The sequence below is a fragment of the Epinephelus lanceolatus genome, chromosome 18, assembly GCF_041903045.1.
Source record: "Epinephelus lanceolatus isolate andai-2023 chromosome 18, ASM4190304v1, whole genome shotgun sequence".
Classification (NCBI taxonomy): Eukaryota; Metazoa; Chordata; class Actinopteri; order Perciformes; family Serranidae; genus Epinephelus; species Epinephelus lanceolatus.
This window is the reverse complement of record NC_135751.1, coordinates 20,203,055-20,229,175: the sequence shown is the minus strand read 5'-3', so window position 1 is coordinate 20,229,175 and position 26,121 is coordinate 20,203,055. Positions and strand designations below refer to the sequence as shown.

Here is a 26,121-nt window from a genome sequence, read left to right as displayed (position 1 = left end):
TAGTTTGTTGGTGAGGTGTCTTAACAACTATTGGATGCATAGTCATAAAATTTGGCACACACATTTATTTATACTTTACCAATCTTGCAACTTTTCATCTACTGCCATCTTTAGACAAGCTGTTTTTTAATAGGGATCCTGACTAATAAACAAAAAGGTGAAAATTTTAATTGGTCCAGTTCTTGTTATACCTGCAAAACTAATTTCCATCAGCCTCAGCTGTGCTATTTTTTAGTGCTAATTAGCTTGCTCACAGATGTTAGCCTTATGGTGCTGACATTAAAGTCCAGGTAAAGTAAAAATAAATGTGTCATGAGTTTTTCACACCACAGAAATATGTGTCACTAACCACCCAACCAAATCTGACTGATTAAAAAACACCAAATATATGAAATTAGGTTTCAAAATTGTGAAAAAAAAAGAAGCAGTAAATTCTGCTCTGAAATGCTGGTGCTGGTGTGTCCACTAAAGGAGCTAACGGCTAACAAGTAGCACAAAGCACACGAAAAACAAGCCCCTAAACAGCGACAGCCTCTTGTTAGCAGTTAACACAGTAGCACAGTAACGTACACACCCCTGAGCTGAAGAACAGGTGAACTGCTGTGCAGGGACACCCTCTTGTTCAGCAGCTATTAGCAGCTAACATTAGCACATTAGCACAAGCATACACCTACAGCAGCGAACTGTACTGCTGGGCCAGGTAGCGGATTTGGGCTAAAACCCTTAAAACGTACTTTTGTGACGGCTCCTTTGCTTGTAATATTGTTATTGGGGGGTCATGGGGGATGCTGGAGCCTATCCTAGCTGACATTGGGTGAGAGGCGCGTTAGGCTACACCAATTTAGAGTCACCAAGTAACCTGACATGCATGTCTTTGGACTGTGGGAGGAAGCAGGAGTACCAGGAGAACATCCATGCTGACACAAGGAGATTATGCAAACTCCACACAGAAGGGCTCCCCCATCCCGACGTTCGAATCCCCCACCCCCGGGGTGGGGGATTCGAACGTCAGGATGGGGTGCTAACCACTGCATCATTGTGCCACTCTTTTCACATTTCATCAAGTACTTTCCATCATGTATGTGTAATGTATTTAGAGAGAAACCTCTGATGTTACTTTTCCCAGGCTTTAACTTTGATCTAAACGCACCCCGGTGTCTGAGGGCAGCTTCACTGAGCGGCTAGCATGGCTATAGACTCGTGGTCTTGTTACTCTCTTATCATGATTTGTTTAATACCATAGTGATAAGTTCAAGGTTTAAAAGTGCAAATTATCAGATAGGTTTTCCAGTGAACAAAAGCTCCTCTGCACAGTAGGAAATGGTGAACAAAACATAATTAGACTGGAATAAGTAGAAAAACACTTGGGTGGTTACTGCAAACAGGGATAACCGTCATAAGTGAGCACAAACAGAAAAGTCTGTGCGAGACTTCATCAAAGAAAAAGAAAAACATATCACAGCACTGGCCACATTGTTTGATTGTGAGATGATATCTTGAAAACATAGAGCGCCAACAAAACCAAAGTCACCGCTTATCACGTACGTGAAAGAGGGTACAGGAAGAACAGATTGATCTGTGCAGACTAAAGCATTAGCCTATACTGCTCCAGCAGGATTTAAGACATAGCAGATCCCACCCACTCCTATCCCAGCCTAACCTCGCTCGTGATCTGGAGCGATGAGAGACGTTGGGATGTATTGTTATGCTTTATGCATTCCAGATGAGACCTTAGCCTGTTCCCCCACCCATGTGAGTGTTTCAAAACATGTGTTCTGCTAAGTTCCTTTATGTAATGAATTTCACCCGCTCGTGACAAAAGAAAAATCGGGTGTGGTCAAAAACAACAAGCATTACGAGGATAAAAAATCTATACATTTATTTTTTGTAGCATTTTTCCCCAATTTCTTTTGAAAAACAAATGGGTTGGAAGAAGACTGTAAGTACTGCAGGACCAAAAACTGAGCTTTAGAACGTGCAAGCAGAAAAATTACATTAAATCCTGTTCTTGGCCATATGGTGCAGACAAGCAGTGAACTCAGAGAAGAAAATATAGCATAGCTTGGAGTGAACTCTCCACTTTTTCAGAGTTGTGGGGGGATGGGATGGAAAGGCCTAATTGAAAACAGGGCTTGTTTTTATATTTTTCCATTATAAAGTTACTCTTTCAAAACAATTACCTGGGCTCTTATTACAGTGGGCCTACAGTTCGGCTTCATCCTCGTTAAAAATAACTGGGCTGCTGCGGGACCTCGTGCCGCTCTTTTTTGGACAAATGTACAGTGTAAATATTACAAGTACAAACACGTGTTGACTACACACACAAGCTGCATGCTCATGGAAAACAGTGAAGCCACAAGCTGAATCTCTCTCTGTGCTGCTCTCTCTTACACACACACACACACACAGAAACTCCACGTACAATCACAATGCAGCTGACAACCTAAAATGCCACTCTGGGGATGTGGGGGTTTTCCGAGGAGAATATTTAATTCTCTGAGGTCATGGTTGGGTTTGTAGATCTCCAGTCTGTAAAAACTACACACATGCTTGTGGGAGGAGAGAGTGGGGCGCTGGCCAAGTCGTGAGAATCACCAGATTTAACTGTAGTGTAACTGTTGCACAATGGATGACTGGAAATTTCACGGGAAAGTGGAAACTCTGTGGTGACGGTAAAACTGTTTCACCTCCCAGCATCTTATCCAAAGATCTCTGTCACTAATAACACGTAGCCAAATGCCAGCTCTTTCACTTTCATTACAGGATTTCTGTGGTTCATCCATTTAAAATCATCATGAGAAGTGTGAGATAATCAGAGCTACAGTAAAGGCCTGAAAATGACCAGCACTTAATGAAACTTGCTGGTGACCAGGAAATTCCAAAATCTATCAGCAGGACTTTCCACTGAGTAGCCTTTCCTCCATGTGTGTGTGGTGTCTGCTTGACTCGCTGTCTGGCTGGCTCTCTTCCTCCAGTGAGAACCGATGGGACAGGCTGCAGACGACAGGCAGCTGGAGCGACCATAACACACACACACATACACACACATTTGCAGGCCACCCTGGTCACACCCAAGGCATCCCAAGCATGCAGGGCCAGGCACTCACACAGTGGTCTCTAAACATGCCTACGACTCTGTGGGTGACTCACACTCACTATGCACGCCTATGTGCACTCGGGCACATATGTGAAAAGGGGGGTCAGTGTTTGATTGTGTTCAAAATGGCAGCACTGTGCGGCGCTCCAGATGTAGCGCTGGAGTGCACCATATCTTGCCGATGAGGGCCTCGGTTAACAGTAAGATTACGAATGAATAGATAGAGCTGTGACAGTGGGCTGAGTGTCTCTGCTCTCGCCTCTCTCCTCCCATCCCAGGGGCCAAAAACACGGTGACCTCACCCTGCCTCCACCCCACACACTCCTCTTCCAACACTTCCTGACTGGCTCAAAGCAGCAGCACAGCTGGAGCATGCAGCAGGAGAATAGAGAAAGGGGGGAAAAAAACCTGATTTGGATGATTACTTAACCATTCCCTCTCTATTTGTTCCATCCTGCTCTGATTCACGTTTTGTCCAACCTCACTGTTGCTCACCAAGTCGGTCAAACACCCACGTAAGCACTCTTGCATTCCTGAAAACACACATACGCACGCCCCGCTCCCATAAAGCTTGAGGTTTCTCGCTGTCAACATGACGTTTTTCTGGAGATTGTGGTGTGAATGAGGCAGCGCTCCACTCGAAATGAATCTGGTACAACTTTCTTTGCCTCTCTGAGCATCCCAGTGAGCTGTCAATCAGAGTAAATAGCTACAGATGGAAAGGGCGGAGAGGGCTTTAACCAGGCTTTACCATGCTAGGTACACTGCCAAAAGGCAATTGTCTGATACAGGAAATCCAGAAGATGGCCTCATGCTCAGCTGCGTCTTCTTAGCTCAGAGGCAGACACGCCTCTCCATCACATGCGAAGCATCACACTGAGTGTTTATGTTTAAAATAAACACCGCAGATAGATTGAAATTTCAAGCCTAAAATCCACCCAGAAAGAAAGAAAAAATGTCTCATGGCAGATGTGAGAGCGTTAAGGTTGTTTAAAAGATCAAATAATTGTGCTGTGTTGTTTTTGACTCTGGTTTTGATCCAGCATTTGAGTGAACATTTACACTTATAGCACACATGCCTGCAGGACCATGGGTGCTTGTCTCAGTGATTACCGCTGCCGTACAGTCTTCTGCAATTCAATATAGGGCAGAAAATGTACATGAATTTAATAAGTGCAAGATGTAAATATTTTACATATTACTGCAGCTTCTATATTGAACTTCTCTTTAGATCTCACTAATGTCACTCTGCACATCTTCAGTCTTCAGTCAGTATGCTCGGCTGTTTCTGAACTCACAAAATGAAGTGTTTAATTGTTTTATCGAAGCAAGCTGTAAATCCGGTCTAATTCAATCTTTGAATAATCACAGAAAATGAAATAAACACAACTCAACCCGACCCAAGAGACAAACAAACATGCACAATACATCTGTTTATGGTCTGCTGGCTCTGATTGGCTGTGTAAACTCGGAGCAGGAGGAGGAGGAGGAGGAGGAGGAGGAGGAGGAGGAGGAATGAGGAGGAGAGTCAGGGCCTGGCCGGCAGGACGATGAAGAGAGCCAGCATCGGCCGGACTTTTCCCCCCTCTCCTCTCCAGCTCAACCCTGAGGGAACCAGGACCAGAGGGAGAGGAGCATAAACTGGATGACGGAGTTGTTAAATGAAGGACCAACACCCAGTACACTATGTTTTAAAGTCAACTCTCCACACGGAGCTCTGGGATTCTTCACCCTAGTGTTGTTTTCTATCTCCAAGACACGCCCTGATTTATGATGCTATTGAGATTTGAGGGAAGTGAATGAGCCTTTATGCTGCTGCAGTGTTTCCATTAGCCGAGGTTGTGGATGAAGTTGCGTGAAAACAGGAAGGTGATAGACTGTAATGGAAAGTTTGTCTGGGCTGATATTAGCGGGTGCACTATGAAATCACTAAGGTTCAGCCCATGTGAGCGCTAGTCACTGTGTTTTTTAAAGCAAACAGAGGAATGCACAGAGGCCTGAACACAGCCCAGCATCCCACCCGACCAAGTACGAAGTCAGAGTCGAATGAGGAACAGTTTAAATACCCCTTAATATAGCCTTGGTGGTGATGTCATAGCTTTTGAGCTGCGTATCTTAGTATGCTTCTGTCACTTGCTTAACTGTAAAAACTTTCAATATCTTCTCCTGTAGACTTTAAAGTAATTTTGAGAACGTGAAAAAAAAGTTAGAATGTGAAATTAGTTTGGAGAAACACAGAGACGTTCAGAAATTTACTTTCCACATGCAAGGCTACTATATATTAAAAAATAGGGGCTGAATGAATGAAATGCGTCGGACAAAAGGAGCCACTTATTTCCAGATTATCGCCAGGCATCAATCTGCGAGACTGTCCTTCAGTTCTTTCCGTCCCCGCAGAGAGTGAGTGGCACTGGTATTACTCATTATGTCAGGGGAGAGGGGAGATTAAGTTGAAGAAGGACTGGAAGGTCAAAGTTTAAAGCTGGCCTATGGGAAGTGACCCTTTGTGATCCCTCACTTCCTGGTCAGAGTATTTTGCTCCACAGTGGGCACACAGTGTCTCTCAAACAAGGAGGGTATTGTATGGAGAAAAAGCCTCTGTTGGGACGGAGCCAAGTCTACGTTGGCAAGGACGTATGAACATCTAAAGCTTCGTTTTATCAGTCGTTGGTTTGCTGATAAATTGTTCCCACCAATGAGACACATTCAGTGAGAGCAAATTTTTACATGTGAACATCCATTATCTCAAAACTCAAGGATTTTAATGTTTAAAAATTAACTTTGTTTTTATCAATAATCACTTAAAACTTTCTGTGTGGAAGTTTACATTCAGCCTAAAGGTGTGGGATTGCGGAGGAGTGTATGTGCGGGGGTATATAGTGCGCTCGCCTTCCTTTAGTGTCAGCCAGCCGTGGACAGGCCTTGGACGGGAAGCGGCCTCTGGCAGACATGAGGGGGTAGAGAGCAGCAGAGCCCCCAGCCCCATCCTATGTGGTCATGGCTGAGCGCAGGCCAGGCCAGACCTCCTGGGGACCCACATGGCTGCAGGACCCACTCTTCTCTTCAGCGGAGTGAGACAGGGTTAGCGGAGCAGCACGCAGACACAAGGAAAGAATGGAAAATGAAGGGATGAATCATTGTTTCAGCGCTTATGGCAAAAATGAGTCCTCCGTGTTCTGAATTTAGCCTTACAAGCTCGATGCGGAGTCGTGGCGGACGTTGATTTTATGATCGACGAGTGCTTTTTGAAATCATTACTGTGAAAGAAAAAAGTTGTTCCAGCTGTGTGTTTGTTCACTCATAGCAAAAGAACACAATAAACTTTGTTTGAATACATGGTTTCAGTCTGCTGAGCTGAATGCAGATTTAGCAACTGTGGTTCTGCGAGATGGAAAAACACATTTTAACACTGAAGATTTTGAGTCCAGTCCAAAAAAGGCTATGACACAATCCCCAGATTCATAGGAAACTTGCTCAGCAACTGAGGGGAGAGACAGGAGCTGTGTTTCCCTCGGAATAACTTTTCCATCTGAGACAGCCGTGCCCATATTCTGACATACCTGCAACAATCCCTGGGGGGGGGGGGGTGGACGCTGCACTAATGTTAAGGGAGGATGGGCTAATTTTTCACAGTCTTCAGCGCAGGCATCTGAAGCTCTTTAAAGAAAGGACACCGGAGACGTTCCGTGTCCTCCCTGCTTCTCCTCCCACCATGTGTGTGTGGTCTCCTGCTGCTGGCCCTGCAGTTCCAGGGTTTAGAGGTCAAGAGGTCAACACCGGGTACTGGAATGTTTATGTTCGCTGCTCCTGTTAACACCAATATCCGTAGTGCTGCGTCTTGCACTCCTGGAGGAAAACCCACAGCCTGTCTTTGAGGACACAAAGGGAAAACATTTCTTTCCACGTAATAACAGTTTGACTGTCTTACAAGTTGTTTGCTTATTTGGCAGACCGGAGTAAAAGCAGATGTAGGGCATTTGAAAAGGCGAAGATAAACGACTCTGGCAGTAAGCGTTGAGATGCAATCAATAAAAAAGACAGCCAAGGAGAAATGTCTTCACTGAATGACTAACAAATTTACACGATGATATCAATGATAATACAATTTTAAATACAGTCGCCTTCGCGATAAAGGAACACAGATTTTTAAATAAAAACATCAATGTATGCACCGACAGGAAACAGCACAGACACATCTTACACCCTGGAAGATACATTTCTTGGTTGCCTGCTTAAAAACGCAATTTGGAACAGTTCAGATTCTATACATCTTCTTCTGGGCGGGACCTCTCGCTGGGGTACAGCACGCCCTGACGGATACTGTGCATACATTTGGTCAGAGATATGTGTATCAAAGCATGGGAAAGGATGTCTGGATGCTATCCAGTTTTTTCATTCTCGCCTCCAACCACAAACACACAGTTGGGGCTTTTCGACCATGGCACTCGCCTCCCGGTTCTGTGCCAGCAAAACAACTCCACACATACACACACACACACACACACACACACCGACACACTCCCACTCCTCTACTCCTCAGCTACATAGCAGAAGCGGGTGTTTGTTTATGACCCATTATAGGGAAAAAAAAGAGGAGAAAAGCAACATACTGCTGCAATCATAAAAGAAAAATGCTTGAGCTGCTTGGGGAGTGGTCTGGATTTTTTTGTTTTTGGGAGGGGGGCTTATGTGTGTGTGTGTGTGTGGGAGGGGAAAGGGAGCAGAGCCAGGCAAAGGGCGGTATATGCACAATTTTATATTCTGTTTCTCTTCTCCCCCATCCCCCCACTTTTTACTTCCCCTCTCTCCCTCCTTCATCCGACCCCCTCCCACCGTCCCCTCCCCAGTCCCCTCCACCAGCAGGTTGTTTAATACTTTCCAGATTTCAGCATGCCGTCGGCCTCCTGGAAGAGCTGCAAAGTCTGCTGATGGAATTTGGCGGAAAAGGTTGTGGGTCCAGGCAGGGGCTTCTGACATAATAAACCTGAAGGCAATGAGCGCCTCCCGTTGGTGGCTCGGGTAAGGAAAATACGATTTTCAAAGTGAGTTGGAAACCAAAGGGAAATGACATTTGACAGGCTCTGAAGCAGATGAGAAACTGCATCCAGGGTGTTTGAGGGGGAGAAACAGCTGCAAGACAGACTTGGATTACAATGAGTTTCTATTGGGGGTGGGGGGGCCGAGCCTCCTGAACAAATCTGCAGTCTCCGGTATCGAGTTCAAATGCGAGGGAATGCGAATTTCAACAGTTGTGTTCACATCCTGCTTCTCCACAAATCATCCACATAATCTCATTTGACAGTCTAGGTGATGAGTTGGGTTTTTTTTTTGCAACTGTTTTTCTGCTGTGAAATGTGCTGAAAAATGAATAAAATAAAAATAACACTCATCGATCAAAGCGATGTTTAGAGATCCAAGGTGATACAGAGATATTAAAAACATTCATTTACAATCCCCAAAGTCAAACCAGCCATTTCCCTGACACACCCATCACCAGATGTGAAACTCAAACAGCCACTAGATGGCAGTAGATAACAAGATTTAGACAAAAAGAGCTGCTGCTTGGCACTGAACCATCAGTTAAAGGATAAATAATTCAGCTAAGAGGGGTGATTAAAAAAACAAGACTTTTCCAAACCAATGCAAAAGTGGCGACTAGTGAAGATTTAGGCTGTCCTTCTCAAAGAAACAGGCAAAAAACAAAAACCTAACAACCTCTAAAAAGAATAATGACTTTATACAGACAGAGAAAAGTAGGATCAATAGCCCCACTGGTTTGTATTGACCACAACAATCAATATAAATGGCCTGTTTTTACCACAAGTGTAAGAATAATGACTTTTTCTAGCCCTCAGGCAGATTGGACGCTGGTATAATGTGACTGTGAAAAACTGAAAGTGGAAGGAGATTAAAGATCCCCCGAAGTGGAGATGAAAGATTGGATCGGGAGGGGAAAAAGACACCAAAGAAGAATGGAGTAGTGTTTTTCAGCATGCAGTTTTAATGTGGAGGGACGACGCAGGGCGAGACCTTGAACTGTCTGCGACGAGTGTTAACAAAACAGAGTGCACTGAACTTTGACCGAGCTGCGAGGTGCACCAGAGCGTGAAAAGCCAAAACAAAAGGTGACATAAAAAGAAAAAGTTGTGAGTCTGTGATGATGAGTGGAGTCCAGCTCTTTCCAGACTCATCCGTCCTCCAATCAGCAGGGCGAGAGCAATTACCTGTCATCACTTTTTATGAATACAGCTCTCCATAATGATAAACTTTTCCTTCCTCCATCCATCTTTCACCCCCTCCCAAATCTGTACTGATGAGCAGAGAGCTGCTCCATGGGGGGATCAGATAAAAAGAGCTTTTAAACTAAGCCTTACATTTTGACTCCACGTTCTCTCTCTCTCACACACACATTTACTCGTGAGTCATCGCAGTATTCTCAGCTTGTACAGCTAATACTTAAGAGACACATCCAGTTAGGCCTCAATTACTTCCTTCCTTCCTCCTCTGGGAGAGTCAAAGAATAGTGACAGGAAACAGAGAAGGCAGTCAAGGAATTCTTTGGTTAATGCTGCTGATGGAGTAGCACTTACACTGCGTTATCTTCAGATGCACCGAGACGGAGTGGCGATAAAATATGCAGCAGGAGCGACCTTCAGGATTTATTTTATTGAAAAATATAGGTTATTTTGGATGATACAGAAAAAAGGTAACAGTAAAGAAGTAAGGCATAATATACAACATTATACAGAAAGGACACCTCCCCATTCACACACAATTGTTAACTCTAGAAATTACCTGAATATATTATGTAGTGTTTGAGTGATTGGAAATATAAATATCCAGTTACACAAATTCAGTCTTTTTTTTCTTTCCCCGTGTGCATGATCTTAAAACACTTCTTTGTTTAATTATTTATTTATTTTTTAACCTCTGAGCTGCAACTCAAATTCAACAGTGATTACCCATAAAGAGAAGGAAGTGACAGATAGATTTGACAGGCTCTCCCAAAAGTGAGAAATTATTTTTGGCTAGAAAATTATGATTTGGCACATCTGTCAGTTTCAGTTAAGGCAGTGGAATCAATCAGCGCAACTGAGCCTCGATACTTCTGGCCGCTGCTTTTAATGATGCAAGAGATACAGTCAAGCTGCAATGACTATGCAACTTGCATAAAAATAGCTATCTTTTTTCTTTTTCTTTTTTTAAATGCTCTTGCATCTATTGCTGGCTGTCTCTTTTTCTTTTTCATCCACTCTATAAACAGATATTACATAAACATAGCAAAGATTTTTTTTTTCCATACAAAACAGGTATTAAACACAGAATACTAGTAGTGTCTGGTTTAATTGTGCCTCCTGGTGCACTGATTTTCAACAACACATACCCTAAAGCCCTCCTCAAGAGTAGTAGTTGAAACTACTTTACACATAAAGGCATCCTCTGGACTAATGAGGATCTTTTACGCAGTTCAGTTGCACCACTGCAGCTGCTCAGATGTACAAATACAAGGAAGGAAGTGGTTATCAGTCTTTTCAGTTTCAACTTGAAATGACAGACGAATAAGGAGGAAGATGGCTAATTTATGTCAGTTAACGGAAATCTGCAACACCATCACCATCATGACTTCAGGGTGAGAAATGAATCTGTAAAATGGAAGACAAAAAAAGCAGACAATGAACAGTGTGCAATCCCTCTTCAGTGTGCCACACACTGCTCCTCACACCTCTGGCTTTCTTTAGTAACACTGTGCTTTATAGTTAATGCAGGCCAATGTATCTCCATTAGCTTTACAACCCTGCTTTTCTCTAATTTACACTGAGGCTCAGCCTGTGTGGCGCTCACAGTGAATTAAAAACAGAGGAGAATTTTGGTTTGGGGCTTTGTGGTCCGGCTTTACACGCAGGAAATGGCAGCCTTTGAGCAGCATCGCAAGGACCCTGAGTTACATAAGGGAGAAAACTGACAGATCTATGGCACTTTACGATAACATTTTCTAGATGAAAGGGGCTCAAGGCAGGGCTTCACACTCCAGTGACAAACATAGCCCCCTTTATTGTGACAAGATACCCACCAGTGATCCTGCGGTGACAGAGGCCTTCTGTTCAGCTCAGGCCTCATGATGTCCCACAGCCAGTGAGAAAGCAAAGCAAGAGGAGAAGAGAGGCGAAACCAAATGAGAAAAGCACATGTGACGCGTCAAGTGAGAGGAGAGAGAGAGAGAGAGAGAGAGAGAAAGCGTGAACGGAGCTTTAGTTATGGAAAGTGTTTTTCCTAAAAGTTTCTTTTCTAACCCATCCTCCCTGCTTACTTCTGGAATGTTCCATATTCAAAGAGTGGCTGCTCTTCCATGTCAGTTCCCTCAGCGTTCAAAAGGGAGATACGGATTGACAGACAGTGGAGGGTAAGGCTCTCTGACAGATGGGAGTTTGGGCTCCTCCAAAAAGGAGCAGTCACTCTCTCCTTGCAGACCTACAAAGTGAGAGTCCTCTGTCATTTTCACAGTCCCATCCCCACAGTACCCGACAAAAGTGTCTTATTTCCGTTCAAGTGCAAATCCACACTGTCAAAGGACTTGCAAGCTTCACATAAACCCCTTCCACAGCTCTGTGCTATTCTTTTTTTTTTTTTTTTTTTAAGGCGGCTTTGGAATCTCATACGTGAATCTCATCGTCTTCATCCTCCAAGAAAGAGGAAAAGTTGCTCTCTTCCTCTGGCGGGGCACTGAAGGTGGCACTGTCCGTATCTCCTGCATAGGTCTGGCTGTTTGGCTTCTCATCCAGGGCAGCAGAGCCGGAGCTGGACATGGAGCAGCTGTCTAGATGCTGCAAGTGTTTTGGCCGAGTCTCGGGAGTGTACTCTGGGGTGTAGGGTCCTCCGTTCTCAGGCCCCAGATCTACAGAGCCGTCTGGATTCACAGAGGCCTGCTGCTGTAGTTCTGCTCCTTCCTCCTCTGCCACCATCTCCTCCTCTGTGTCCTCATCTTTTTCTCTCTCCCCCGTATCCTCCTCCTCCTCCTCACCGTGGATGCTAAGAGGTGGCGAGGCACGGCCCTCGCTGCTCTTGCCCTCCTCATAGCCGAGATCATCATCCTCCTTCTCCATCACACCCAGGATTTCACCCAGCATGGAGGGTCCCAGGTCGACGTGGAAAGACATCACTGACTCAGCGTGTTTCATACCGCCGCCGTAGTGGTGGGAGGTCTCTGGAAGCTCAGTCAGTTCACCAAAGCGCCGCTCCTCCAGCTCCAGGAAGTGAGCAGCTGCAGCTGCACCTTGCCCATCCACCTCCAGGTGCTGCTTTAAAGGACTGGAGGACAAACTCTTTGCCACAATGCTCTCCCCTCTGTCTTCATCATTGAGGAATGGCAGAGACATGGCATTCTTCACATAGGTAGGCGACCCACCAGGGGTCATCAGGGTGTTGTCCACTCTGGTCACCGACTGAGAGCGTTTGCTGCTCCTGAAGGTACGAGACAGGAGGCCGGGCCGGGGAGAACGGGGGAAGAATGTGTTCTCAGGAGGAGGTTCACCCGAGCGGGTGCTGAGGAAGGAGGTGTCCCCGAATGCATCACCGCTGCGACCGACATGCATAGTGTGGCGGAAGTCGCCCAGCGGAGCGCTGATCATCTCCCTGGTCAGGTCCATGCGTGAGCGGCGCTTGGTCTGGGAAGAGCCAGACACTAGCTGTTTTAAGATTGGCATGGTGGCTGATTGCTGATTTTGTTGTGGACAAAGGGGTCACAAGGAGCGTCCAGGTCTTGAGTATAATCCCTTTTGGAGAGGTTGGAGTGAATTTTGATGCTCCTCAATTGCAGTCAGCCTGGGAACCTGAAAATTGAAAACAGAAGAGAACAAATTACAATAAGGACATCAAAATCAAATGTCAAATGTGATGCACACAGAAAAAGCATCTCCATATCAAACACAAATAAGGCTCACCCATGGACATCTATTTACGACCCAACATCCACATTACATAGCGTTGAATATTTACATTTGCCTTCTTAATCCCAACAAATAAATAAAAAACACTTCTAAGAATTTCAAATGTGCCACTAATTACATGAGCCGAAGCTACCAATTATGCAGCTCCGTAATGATAAGCAGCACTCTTCCAACATCTCTGTGAGATGACCTCTGAAATGCACTGGGAAAAGAAAAACATGGCGAACACCACAGGATTCTGCTTTTAAAAGTGCATTATAATTGAGAGCAAAACACCGACCACAGACCAACATGAACGGGAGAAGGATACTTGAGGGCTGCCAGGGATTTTCTGGTGCGAAGCTTGACTTTAAATGCACGGCATTCACTGCACAACCAAAAGCTAATCTTCTAGTCACAGACAAAGTCAATTATACAAGAACAATAATACCCCTCTCTCAACTGGGTATACTGTTAAACAGTCACCGGAGCATTGTTTTGAGAAATGTATATGAAAATGTGATCAGAGACGTGAGAAATGAGAGACAAATCCCCAGCCATCTCCTTCCTCTTCTTCTTCTTCCTCTTTGACAGCAGTGTTTAAGCCCCTAGAGGTTTGAGACTGATAGTTGATATAAAAAAAAGTGTTGCTGCATTATTGAAACATGCAGCCCAGACAGAGGAAACCTCACCACAGGCTGACAGCTACTCACTGCCGCTTCCACAGGTGCTGCACTGGAGAAGAGGAGTAGGGTGTCTCATTAGCAATACATCCCAGCACACAAAGAACGCACAAAAAGAGCACGGTCACGGTGGTCTGCAAAAATGACGTGCAAGCAGTTTCTACAGACAGACATCAGGAAACACATGCAACTCTGACTTGTGGGTGGAACAGTCTCTCCACGTGAGCAGGCCTGAAGGAAGCGCTTACCTTGCCATCAGCAGTGTGCACCTCTCTGGCTTGCACATAGCGACTCTTTTCTTTGTTTGCCCACGCTAACACAGGAAGATCATTAAAAACTGTCAGTGACTTAACCTTGACTTTGGATTTCTTACAGGCAAGCCTTCAAAAGATATTGAAGTCAGAGTTGTTTTTGGTAGAAGTGCCGCTGGGAGATTTCGGCTGTTTAATGTGGCAGGCTTTTTAGTGCATTGACCTCATTCTTGTGTCTCCACCCCCCGAGCCTCTACTCTTCTTCCTGTTAATGCCCTCACCTGCTTCGGTTTCCATGGAAACACCCTCCTGCGAGCAAGCAACAGCGTTTCCTGTCAGTGGCTGCGGAAGGCTTCAGGCTTCACATGAGCGTGCCTCCTTCTGTGTCGACCTGGAGCTCATACAATAACACCTTTTTATGTGGTGTCTGCTGTGTTTTAGCTCAGGCGCTCAATCCATGTTGTGTGTATTTTTACTGGTTCAAATGGGAATTAATAGAAAATATACAAATGTTCCAGCGCTGTAGACAAGAACATAGATGTTTCTATATCGAGAGAAACATATATGTGAAAGATTGCAGCATTTTTTGACACAAAAATGTGACACAATGTGAAAACTTTCCACGAACTCTGAGTGGTTTTGTGCCAAAACACACAAACAAGGACATTTCTTCTTGCGGAAACATGTTTATTATTGAAGCTGCATGTTCGGATTTGTTTTTTTGGGAAATAATGAGAGGGAAATAATTCACACCCAGCCAAAAAAAAGTTTTTTTCTGACTAGTTGCTTCTGGGTGGCATAAACAGGCGAGGAAAAACAACCAGCGGATAAAACAAGGGGAGATGGTGAAAGCCCGCCTCCCACTTCTCCATCCCCACCCCCCACCTCCACCCCAGGCCAGGATCAAGCTGAAAAGCTCAATGGTGCCCACTGCGGGGACATGGGCGCAGAAATTTGTTACAGACCACCAGGCGAATTGTTCATCAGCTGAATCTAAACCAGATCCAGCACAGGCCTTCAGCAGTTACATCAAACCTGATTCACAGCCCTGCGATATTTATATCTTTGTGGATCTTTGTATGCGTGCATGCACGTGTGAGCGTCCACGTGAATGAAAAAAAAAAGTGGAAAAGGGCCTGAGAAGGGAGCAGTTGGCGTGGGAACTACGAGGTCACAGCAGGGGGATTGACTTTATAAACAGACTTTCACAACACTCGGGGTCTGGCTGAGGCGGAGAACCCACTAGAGACACAGAATGTGGGACAGAAATGAACAGGACGAGAAAATGAGGCACAACTGCATCTTTTCATTTTGACAGCGAAATGGGAAACCGTTTCCACACACTGCACACTGACCTACAGACCTTGAGCCTTTTTGAATGACACGATTTTGGAGATGACTGACCAGTATTAGGTGGATGTGGTATTTCTCAGCTGCTGAGTAAAAAGCAATAGTGTGTGCATGCACACACGCTGTGATAAACTTGAGCACACTGGGAACGTTTCCAAACCATCGCCAGTGCTGCTTCACTTTTCTCATCTTTTCACATCTGCTTGGGTAAACGATATTCCAACCCATTTCTCCCAAATGTATTTATGTCATGGGAAATGTAATGTTAGCTCTGTTTATAGATCACATAACTCAATTATCAATATAAATACCTAGCCTGCGTCTAAGGAGGGATGTGAAGCCGCTTAAATATCATTCGGTCATAGCCGCTACTTTGTGGGGAAGAAAAAAATAGACTCCTCTGAGGGAAAAGCACAGAAATAACGTAGGAAGGAGGTAAATAGAAATGGGTTGTTTCACTGAAAGCGGTGAAAAAAGGGAGCGCTAAATCAGACGGTAAGTATATTCACCCAGGAGAATTTTCTATCTCCAAGGACATGCTGAGTTTCATTTCTAAACACTTTAGAGAGATGCTGAATCACAGGAAGGGAAAACAAGTTTCTACATGCATACATTAAGGTCACACAGCTCCTCTTACACACACAAAAAACTCATCAGACGACTGAATTTATACGCATGACATAAGACTCCCGTTAAACCAACCGACCGCCATCATTTGTGTTTAAGACCAACGTTAAGTTTACACTTCTTGTCAATACACTCACACTATGCCAGAGATCACTCCCAGTTGCACACTCAAACATGACTAATGGTCCATTTCCCTAATTGAGTATTGATGCATCTTCTTTGTGCTTAATTCATCCAGCGCGTATTCTACTGTCTGGGAGACGGTGGCTGCTGCAGCAGTGGGGGCTCTCTGTCTGCCTCATTAGAAGTCACTGACCTGGATGGACAACCGCATGACCTGAGGGTGAAACGACATTGGGGGGGTGGGAGGCCACATGCTCTCAAATCTGTGTGAAAAAAGGGACTGAAGTTCCTGGGTTTCTCCATCCTACTGAAATCTAAAACTGCTCTGCATGTAAGGGCCCCGACACATTGGTCTGTCAATGTCGGGCTGTCCATCATTGTTTGTCACCCTAGTTTTGGCAATGTATCCCTCACCGTTGGCACTAGTCAGCCCTTGTCGGCTTTTTTTTTGGCCAATTCAGCATGCTGAATCAGCGTTGGAGATAGTGTAGCTCGTCGGTGACTGAAATCACTCTGATTGATAGTTCAGCTCAGTGTACAAGAAGAGAAACGAAAGTGAGGAAAGTAAACAAATAGCTAAAGTCAGGAGGGTGTGAGATCAAAGCAATCTTGTTATACTGAGTAAGATGATTTCTTTAGCCACAGTTAATTATTGTTTACGTTTTTGTTCACTAGCACACCGTTATCTTTGTCCTGTCAACATCAGGTTGTGTTATTAATACGCTAACTGGCTAACTAGCATCTTGAATCCGTCCTGTCAGTCTTCTGGTTTCCCTTTTCGAATGACATGCAGACTACCGCTACCTGCTGCCAGGGACAGTTGTTTCCTCTAACACAGGCACAAAATGAATGTACTAGTTGTCTGTTGCCTGACATCTTTTCAGTGTGTTAAGGTGCAACTTTTTGCCCGAGACACAGGCACCATGAAGCGACACAACAGTCAGCCTTTGTCACCATTTGTTTTTTTTGATGACGCTTTGGTATGTCTGGGCCTTAAAACCACTCTGACGTTCATACCATTTGCAGACATCCCATTTGTTGGTGAAAACTCTCGTTCATTCCCATATGTTTAAGTGCAACACAAGCAAGAGGTATTGTTCAGCAATAGGCTAGCACACACTCGCACACACATGTTCCAGTAATTAAGCAGACAAATGGCCTCCAGAAGATAGGTATCTGCCACGCAACTCAGTTAGCGGGCCCGAATGTCTCATTTAGGAAGGAGCAGCCCAAGGACAAACAGTGGAAATCACATTATCCCTCAATCATACAGACAGGGAACAACAGACATCAAGCTGATGCTGCCCTGTGAGATAAATACAGCTATGAGAGGAAACACACGGCTCTAATGAAAATCAAAATCCAGATTTAGCCGTTGCTTTAATGATCCATTTTATGGCGCTCTAAGCGGCACGCCATTTGTTTGTGGTGTTTTGATTCAGATCAAGTTGTTGACCTGCAGGGTATCACGAGTGCCCTCCTGCCCCACCACCCATTCTCCATGCCTCTCCCCCACCATGCACTCCCAATACAGTAAGAAAGCCAATGGCTCATTTTGATCAAAGTGGAAATCCACTGTGGGCTAAAGAGCAAGGCAAATCCAAAATCTGTTACCGTGAAAGGCTAAAAATGATGGGAAATGCCAAGCATGCTAACAGAGCAGTTCACACTAAACTTGACCTGCGCAGGATTTCTTCTTTTTTGTTGCAACCAACTATTTTATTACACTTACAGAGCTGAAACACATGGTTGATTCATTAGCTAATTAATTTACAGAAATTGAATCAGCCTATTTTGATAATTACTTAATCCCCTGAGCTGTTTTTTCTTTTTCTTTTGTTAAGTAAAAATGCCAAAATGCAGTTGTTGTGAGGATTTGCAGCTTTAAAACTGAATATCTGGGGGGTCTGGATTGTCATCAGAACAAAACAAGACAGCTGACAATGTCACTCTGGGCTCTGGGTAACTGATGACAGGCATTTTCATTATTTTCTGACATTTTATAAACAAAACAACTCATCAATTAATTGCGAAAGTCATTGACAGATAAATCAGCAATTCATTAGCTGGTTCATTAGTTTGTTTGTTAGTCTAGTTCCCCTAGATATAGGCTACAAACAAATTCAAATCCAAAAATCCTTAATCACATAGGAGACCAATAAAACAACCCAATCCTAATACAGCTCTTCCAAAAACTGAGAATAAATCCTATGAGGACAGGAAGAGGAGATAAAAAGCCCGTCTGTGTGCATTTCCCAAACACAGACAGCAAAAAACTGACATATCAGTGTTTTCGCCGTCCCCACCCATACCTGGCAAGCTGGTGTGAGGCAGTCTGTTATGCTAATGTCACACCTCACCCAGCAGGACATTTTGCTCGGTAAGGATCAAAGCACAACAGATTTTTTAGAGCCTCCCTGCTAATAAAAGTGCCTGTAGGGTTTTTGAATTGGCATTCATATCAGTGAATACTAAATCTGGAGCTATCCTTAGATCAGGGTGTGGAATATTTGTGGTAAACAGCTTTGGCTGGAAGAAACAAACTTACAAGAACTCAGCAGTGTTTAAAAATACCATTTAGTGTACTGGTACATAATTACACAACTAAGCAGACTGTTAATTCTTTATAATCAGTGTGGAACTGTAGCTACATTATTAATAGGACAACTATACTAGTCTTTATTAGTTACAAGAGTGGGTCAGAAGAGATAAGGGGGACGGAGGACAAGTGATAGGCAGATGATGACCAGGACAGAGCAGAGATACTTTCAAAAGAGCCCCGACAGCCAATGAAAGGCTTCCTGGCAGAGAATAGGCCCACAGCGAGTCAGCTCGACGTGTACTAGCTGACCCCTGATACCCAAGAGGAGATGACTCGTCTCTTTTACATTTACAGCCGACGCAGCCTCCAGACACGACACTCCATCTCTTTCTCTCCGTCCTCCGCTTTGGTGAAACTGACAGCTTTTATTACAGACACAAACAGCGGATGGCAGACAAGAAAGCCGTACTCTACTTCAACGCATTCAAGAATGAAAAGTGTTGTGTGGGTTAAACAAGGCTGATATGCATCGTTTTCACGCATCCACAATGTCCTTTTTTTTTTTTTTTTTAATATTTCCCACTCCTGCTCCGCACTATCGCCTTTAATCGGAATAGAAGTTGCAGACGTGTGATTAAAATAGGAGCCAACATGGCTCAGCATCAACGTCATCTGTGGACTGGGCATGGCATCTAAATACAAATTGAGGGAGGAGGGGGGGCAGACACTGGCACCACTCCAGCATTTCGAGCATCTCGACATAATCAGAGAGAACGAGCGGAGAAGAGGTTGACACTGGCGATAGCAACAAAAGAGCATGCCAGAAATAACCACTTAACATTACTTTTGAATGTTTGTTGGTAATGAGATGAGGCTAAAAACTTTTCCAGCTTTTTCATTCGCATCCAGCTAGACCTGCGAGGTCAACAACCAGCTCCAGGTCATTCATAACTGCCCCTGTCTCCACAAAAGACGTCTGAGCATGCTTAAAGTGCGTACACACACAGAATTGCAAGAATCTGACTGATTACCACTGAGATAAGTGAGCAACACCAGTAACCTCAACACAGCAATTAGCGCTCAAATGGACAGATTACACGAGCATGATGGAAGCGTTTCAGAGAGAGAGAGAGAGAGAGAGAGAGAGAGAGAGAGAGAGAGAGAGAGAGAGAGAGAGAGAGAGAGAGATGTGTTGGTGTGTTGCGTCCACAGGAAGGGCTGGGAGAAAATGAGGCGGTTAACCCTCCATCTCTGCGGAAATCTACCCAGCCTGCCCTTCCTGAAAACCCATAATGTAAACACGGCTGTCCTCATTCATACTGTATCACTGATGGGCTAACCAAACAAACACAGCTCATATCTCCATCAGCACACAGTCGTAATAACCAACAGGACTGCAGGACAGTGCCGAAACGTGTGTGTTCAACAACAGAATGGAACATCAGTACATAAAGCGCCGCAGGTTCAGCAACATTAATTAATTTCAGAACAACTGGAGCTTCCCAGCAGCACAAAGCAGAGTCACAGCTGATGACAGCTCCAGCCTCAGGCCCAGGTGTCCGCACCGTCGCCCGGGACAGACCTACACACACACCGGCCAGGTGTTTCTCTTAAGCGCTGCAGAAGAGGAGTGAAGTTACATTTAGAAGCACTCGAGTGGAAACCTGTGCTCCTCGGTGGAAAGAATGCAGTGAAATTATGGGATCCAGAGAATTTTGCTTTAAAGTATGAGAGTGCCATAATTATGGGCGTCAGAACAGCAGGAAAGCAACAAAATGCTCATGTTGGAGGGAAGCCAGAGAAGCTGCTATCAAAGCGTGGAGGGCCCTTTTTGTCAAAGGTGTTATTTTTAAAAAACACTCGACTTGAGGATGGCAGCCGTCTCATTTTTAAGTGGATAATAAGTGTACTGTGAACAGCTTCTCCTGCAGGATTTAATATCCAATTATTGGACTAATACAATTCAAATAGTCAAGAAGGGTACGGCTCATAGAAATTCAATCTATTTCCATTGTTGAGACAGAGACAAAAATGGACTTTATTGTCAACAAATAACAATCTTCTGCTTAGTAATCTTAACATTTGTGCAGTGTCATTGTATACTGCTACGCCAATATCAACATAATCCAACATTTTCAGCAAAGAAACAGGATGTCAGAGAAGTATAAACATTGCCTCCGACTCGTAGTGCCAACAACAGCCTACCGGGTCACAATGCAAAGCATGCTGGATCAGACCAGAAAACAATGCCACCAAACAAAAGACTCAGGAACAAATACAGCATTCACACACTGAAACTTGAGAGGCCCTTAGAATTTCATGTTGGGACAACAAAAACTTTTGAACTGTTGCTTTGTATGTCCCAAGTCAAACTAGCAAACTATGAATTGTGTACTGAGAGAATGAACGTTTTCAACAGATTGTAAATTTCACACAGAGCTGGGATTCATATCTAACATTTGCAGGCCTGTGGTAGCAACTAAGAGCAATGACAGCAACTCAACATGTTACTTATGCAACACATCCCTCAAAAGACCTGTCACGTCCTCTGTAATAATCCAGCGGTTTACTATCGCCATCCTAGGAGGCATTCCAGGGAAAAAAAAAAACAGTTTATATTGGTATTTCCTGGAATGTGAAAGGGGCTGGACAGGACACACACATTGCCACAAATGAGCACACAAACTGCAGACAAGTTCAAACATGGGTGCAGGACCGTACACTCACTGGCCACAAATGACACACTTAAGTTGCACTTTAGCACCACCGCAGAAGGATTCTAAGATACTGATTATCTAGCGCACAAACTTGTTCACTTTTGTAAACTAAATTCTGAGCAGGTTGTGTTTCCCGGGCTGTGAGCCAGCAAACGCTGTCTACACTGTGCTGTGTCCAATAACAGAGCGGTTGGCGCAGCACGGAGGACGGATAACTTTCACCTTCAGGCACTAAACTCATCTCCTGCAGGCAATTAGATGCTTTGTAATTTAAGAAACAGAGGAAAGTAGAAGAAGCAGAACCTGTGCAGGCTGGTTGAGATATGTGTCGCCTGTTCTGGGGGGCATTTCAGAGCCACTTCTGGAGAAAAAAGTAAACAAGCTAAGCCTGTGACACATAAATCTTGGCGACGAGGCTTGCTTGTTTGCTGTGTCGTCAACTTAAATCCATCACAGTGACCGGGCAGAGCATTTTGACACCTCACAAAGCCCTCTGAGTGTGTTGGATGAAATGGGTCAAATGTCACATTTAAAGAAAGCCACCCAATTTTCACACTCGCAAGCAAGGACTTCAGATAGCATTGTCTCCTCAGACAATTGCTGAGGAGCTCTTATCAGTATGGCGGTGATAAAGTGATGGCCTACAGACCTGAGGCCCATCACCTTATTATCCCAGTCAATGAGCTCATCAGATGCCATCGTGATACCCCTGCCAAGTAAACCAAACAAGCGCTGCCAAGTAAACAGGCTCTGGGATGCGTGGGTAATGACCTGGACAAACAGGACAGGCGTGCACTGCATGAGGGGGCAGAAAGTGTGTAATGTGTGAGCTTTTTTTTTTTTCTATTAGTCATCTGATCATGTAAAAGCCAATGTGTGCCAATTCTACTTCCTCTACTACCTAAGCAGACATTTCACTCACTCTTGAATAAGTTTAGACAAATATTTCAACAGAGAAAAACCTCCATGTTTGCACTGGCATTACATTTACTCAATATGAAGTGCTAGGCAACACATTTTTGGCCTATTTTTGGATATTTTAAAGCTTAATATCTGCTCTACTATGAGTAGCTTTGCTTTGGTGAGAGGTGAGAAGTAAACTAAGGGATCAATACATCAATTCTACATTAAAAGCATCCCCAAATTGGCTTATAATGAGAGGAAATTCATGTTATTGCTGAAAGGCTGCAGACAAATTAGCCCAATTCTCGCGAAACCATTTTCATTAACAAAGCTCCAGAAAATAAAAAATACATCTTCGTTAAAGATACATCTAAGTGTCCATTTGACAGCACTCGAGCATTTATCAGCCTACTCATCCACTCACGTTACAATAAAGCTGTGATTCAGGGTGGGTCACTGGCACGAGAACAATAAGTAGCTGACCACAAAAGCGTCAGCCGCGTCGCGCACCGTGCGCTCTGCTGAACCGACAAATAAAGCAGCCCCGTTAAACACATATTTGAGCTGTATAAACAAACACAAAGGCACATTTTGCTGCACTGAAGTTTAAGTGCAAGTACAAACATTGAAGCGCACGCACTTACCGAGCATCCTCATTCATAAAGCCGGGTGCTGCTTCACTTTTAGGCCCAGCAGGTTGACAATGAGGGGTGGATTTTATCAAACGAAAGGAAGGCGCTTATATCAGACTCTCCGGAAATCCAAATGACTCTGTTAGACACACAGATGACTCGTTTATTTTTCACTAGAAATGTCACTGATGCTGTCACCGCATCCTCAGAAGCGGTGCTGCAGCTCTGTCTGGAGCGCAATAACTCACTACAATGCCTCCTGCCTCTGTAGTGTGTTTGAACACGCCCTCTTTACATGGCTCCTTAAAGACACAGGCTGCCAGCATGGGGCCACTCACACAGGCTCAGCCCCATTTCCTTCACCCTTTCAGGAGAACACCACCTCTATTAAGAATCCCAATATGTCATGTCCATGGCTCAGGAAAGGTCAATCAATATTTGTCAACACAAGCTACTGTCTGTCAAAGCACCAGAGAGTGATGTCATCAAGTGTAAATGTGGAGCTGCTCCATAGACAATGAATGAGGGCCTGATTTTAAGGATGCCAACAAGGTTTGCAGGGCTGGCCCTCGACTTTTGGGGGCCCTAAGCAGGATTTGGTTTACCCCCACAAACAACTTGTGTTTTGCAAAAATGTGTTTAAGTTCACATAATATACAAATACCACAAAACTTCCATTAAAAACCTAGTCCCAGATTTTGACAAATAAAGGCCGTAACTCATTCAGATTTACCAGCATGATGAAAAACAAGTGGTGACTCCTTCCTCTGAAGCTGTCATAAAGTCAGAATATGTGTCCACTCTTCAGTTACCCAGTAAGTTATTCATATTTTTTAGTCCGTAAGGGTTCAAGGCTCAAAATAATCAAAACTTTTTTTCATACAAAATGCTTTGAATATTGTTTAAACAGAATAAAGTGGTGTTGTGTCGATATGCTGGACGCCATAATCCTCATGTGTCATAACACTCTCTGATGCACTGTCTCTCGAAGCTAGATCAAATGAATGATTTGCAACTGATGTGTTATTTCAAACCTAATTTTTATACAAGTAATATTCATACTGGTTCAAATAGATGATTTGATCATATTTCTCATCTTATCCAGGCAACAATTTTGATGTAAAGGAATCAAAGGCCTGTCCCATATACAGTAGATATGTGTCCACATATAAGCCTGTTATACGGTAGTTTTACAGTAAGCATGTAAAGACAAAAGTGGTGCCTAGCAACACTATCTTTGAATAGATTACAGTGTTAGCCGTGCCCAGGGGTCTGCAACCTTCACTATCAAAAGAACCATTTTTGGCCAAAACAAAAAGAAAAAGAACACACCTGGAGCCGCATTTGAGCCTTATTATGAGGTAACACTGCCTATTAAGTCCGAATTAGCCTATGGGTCTGAATGAGCATTCATTAATATGTTTTATACCAATGTGGCCACTCAGAAGTGGGCTTTGTATGATTATTTGGTTCTTTAACTTTGCAGTGTCGGTGGTGAAAGCAAATGAACCTGTCCATGCTCTGTTAAATTCTCATTTTCTTCCCCTTTCGTGGATTTAGAAATCATAGCTAGTTTAGCTTGAGGGACTCAAGACCAGCCATTGCTATTGAGCTTTGGCAAATTCAGAGTAAAAGGCACCAGGCCGTAGACTGACAAAGCACATTTTAGTTGACAAAATGTTAAAATATTTTTTTATTCAGTGTATAGGCTACACACTTTTACAATTGGAGAATTTAAGAATCACTTTCTGCCTACAACAGTCATTCATTCATTTTCTGTAACCACTTATCTATTGGGGGTTGCGGGTGGGGGCTGGAGCCTATCCCAGCTGACACTGGGCGAGAGGTGGGGTATACCCTGAACAGGGCTGACACATAGAGACAGACAACCATTCACACTCACATTCACACCTGCCAGAACCAGAAACACTCTTGCTGTGAGGCGACAATGCTAACCACTGCACCACCGTGCCACCGCAACAGTGATGAATGAAAATTATAATCTCAGAAAACAATGCAATTCATTTCCATATAGAGGGCCCACATGTGGCTCCAGAGCCACAGGTCGCCTACCCCTGCCCTAACACTATGAATCATCCTCTTAAACTGACTTCCACATGTAAGTTACTTAATATAAATCATGGGCTGCAGTGCTTGCAAACGGTTAAAGAATAGCTTGTGAAGATACTTATCCAAGTTTGTGTTGACTTTTGTCGATGTCATATTCATCAATTTTGTTTAACTTACCATATCTAATACAACATCAAAATGTGTTTTTTTTTTTTACCACAGGATCCCAGGAGTACTTGTTTCATAGGGGACAGTAAATTACTTACTTAGCCTACCTATATTATCCATTTCACCTCTCTCTAACCTTGCTCTTTTGTGTACTTGTTGTTTTTGACCAAAATGGCATGAAAAGTCAGTTTTTGTTTCAGAAGTTCCATTTTTATTTCATTGTTGTCTCTTATTCATTAAAAAAATGTTTTCAAGGGTGGCCCCGGAGACCAGGAGGCCCTAGGCAACCAATTATATTGCATAATAGGTAGGGCCGGTTCAGACTGCCTGTTTCCTTTTTATACCCAAATGTGCTTTATTCTATTGTAGTGTTCTGAGTTCTGAAACAGGAAATGTACCCATATACTCAGCACATTCCCCCTGTGTGTCATCTAAAACATCTTTCCCAATTTATTTATTGTCTGTGGAGCGGTTCCAGACTTTATACTTGATATCAAAAATGTGAGTATTTGCAGTGTAGTTTTTGGATTTGGGGCAGAGTTGTTTAATGTTTACTGATATGTCTGGACTGTCTTGGACCATAGGAATAATGTGTATGAATTTTAAAGATTGGCGTGATTTCCCTTTAAAAGCATGAATACTAATGACATAAAAGCAAACCAGGATAATAAATCACAATAAAAACTTTAATACCACATCTCTAAGATGATTCAACGGACTAATACTAGGGAGCTAATTGAAAGACTTAAAAATAAAACAATGCTTATACAATGCTTTGCTCTGAACCCATCTTCTCCACCAGTCATGCAAATACCCAGCATATAAGGCTGTTTAATGCAAATGGCAGTGTTATCTGTACGTTCATTCTATTGGATTTACACTCCTTCCTTTCCTCTTTGTGATATTAGAAAAGTCTTGCCTGGTGATGAAAAGCAACTGTGTCAATGCGAGGGGGAAAAATACATCGTCATCCTTTGTGAGAACAGCGGAAATATCAAAGGAAGTAGAAGAAAGTAATATCCGTCTTGCAGAGCC

General features: G+C 43.8%; 1 protein-coding gene across 2 annotated transcripts; it reads right to left on the bottom strand.

The window, feature by feature from the left end:
• Positions 1 to 9,746: 9,746 nt before the first annotated feature.
• On the bottom strand, positions 9,747 to 23,117 carry cdc42ep4a (CDC42 effector protein (Rho GTPase binding) 4a). 2 transcript variants are annotated; one of them, XM_033645838.2, is made up of 2 exons: positions 22,861 to 23,117; positions 9,747 to 12,924 (listed from the first exon to the last, which is right to left on the bottom strand). In XM_033645838.2, exon 2 carries the CDS (start codon positions 12,796 to 12,798, stop codon positions 11,749 to 11,751), a length of 1,050 nt encoding a protein of 349 aa, XP_033501729.1. In that variant the 5' UTR covers positions 12,799 to 12,924; positions 22,861 to 23,117; the 3' UTR covers positions 9,747 to 11,748. The 2 variants fall into 2 exon arrangements, with proteins under 2 accessions (XP_033501729.1, XP_033501730.1); XM_033645839.2 differs by lacking the exon at positions 22,861 to 23,117 and adding an exon at positions 13,952 to 14,159.
• Positions 23,118 to 26,121: the final 3,004 nt, after the last annotated feature.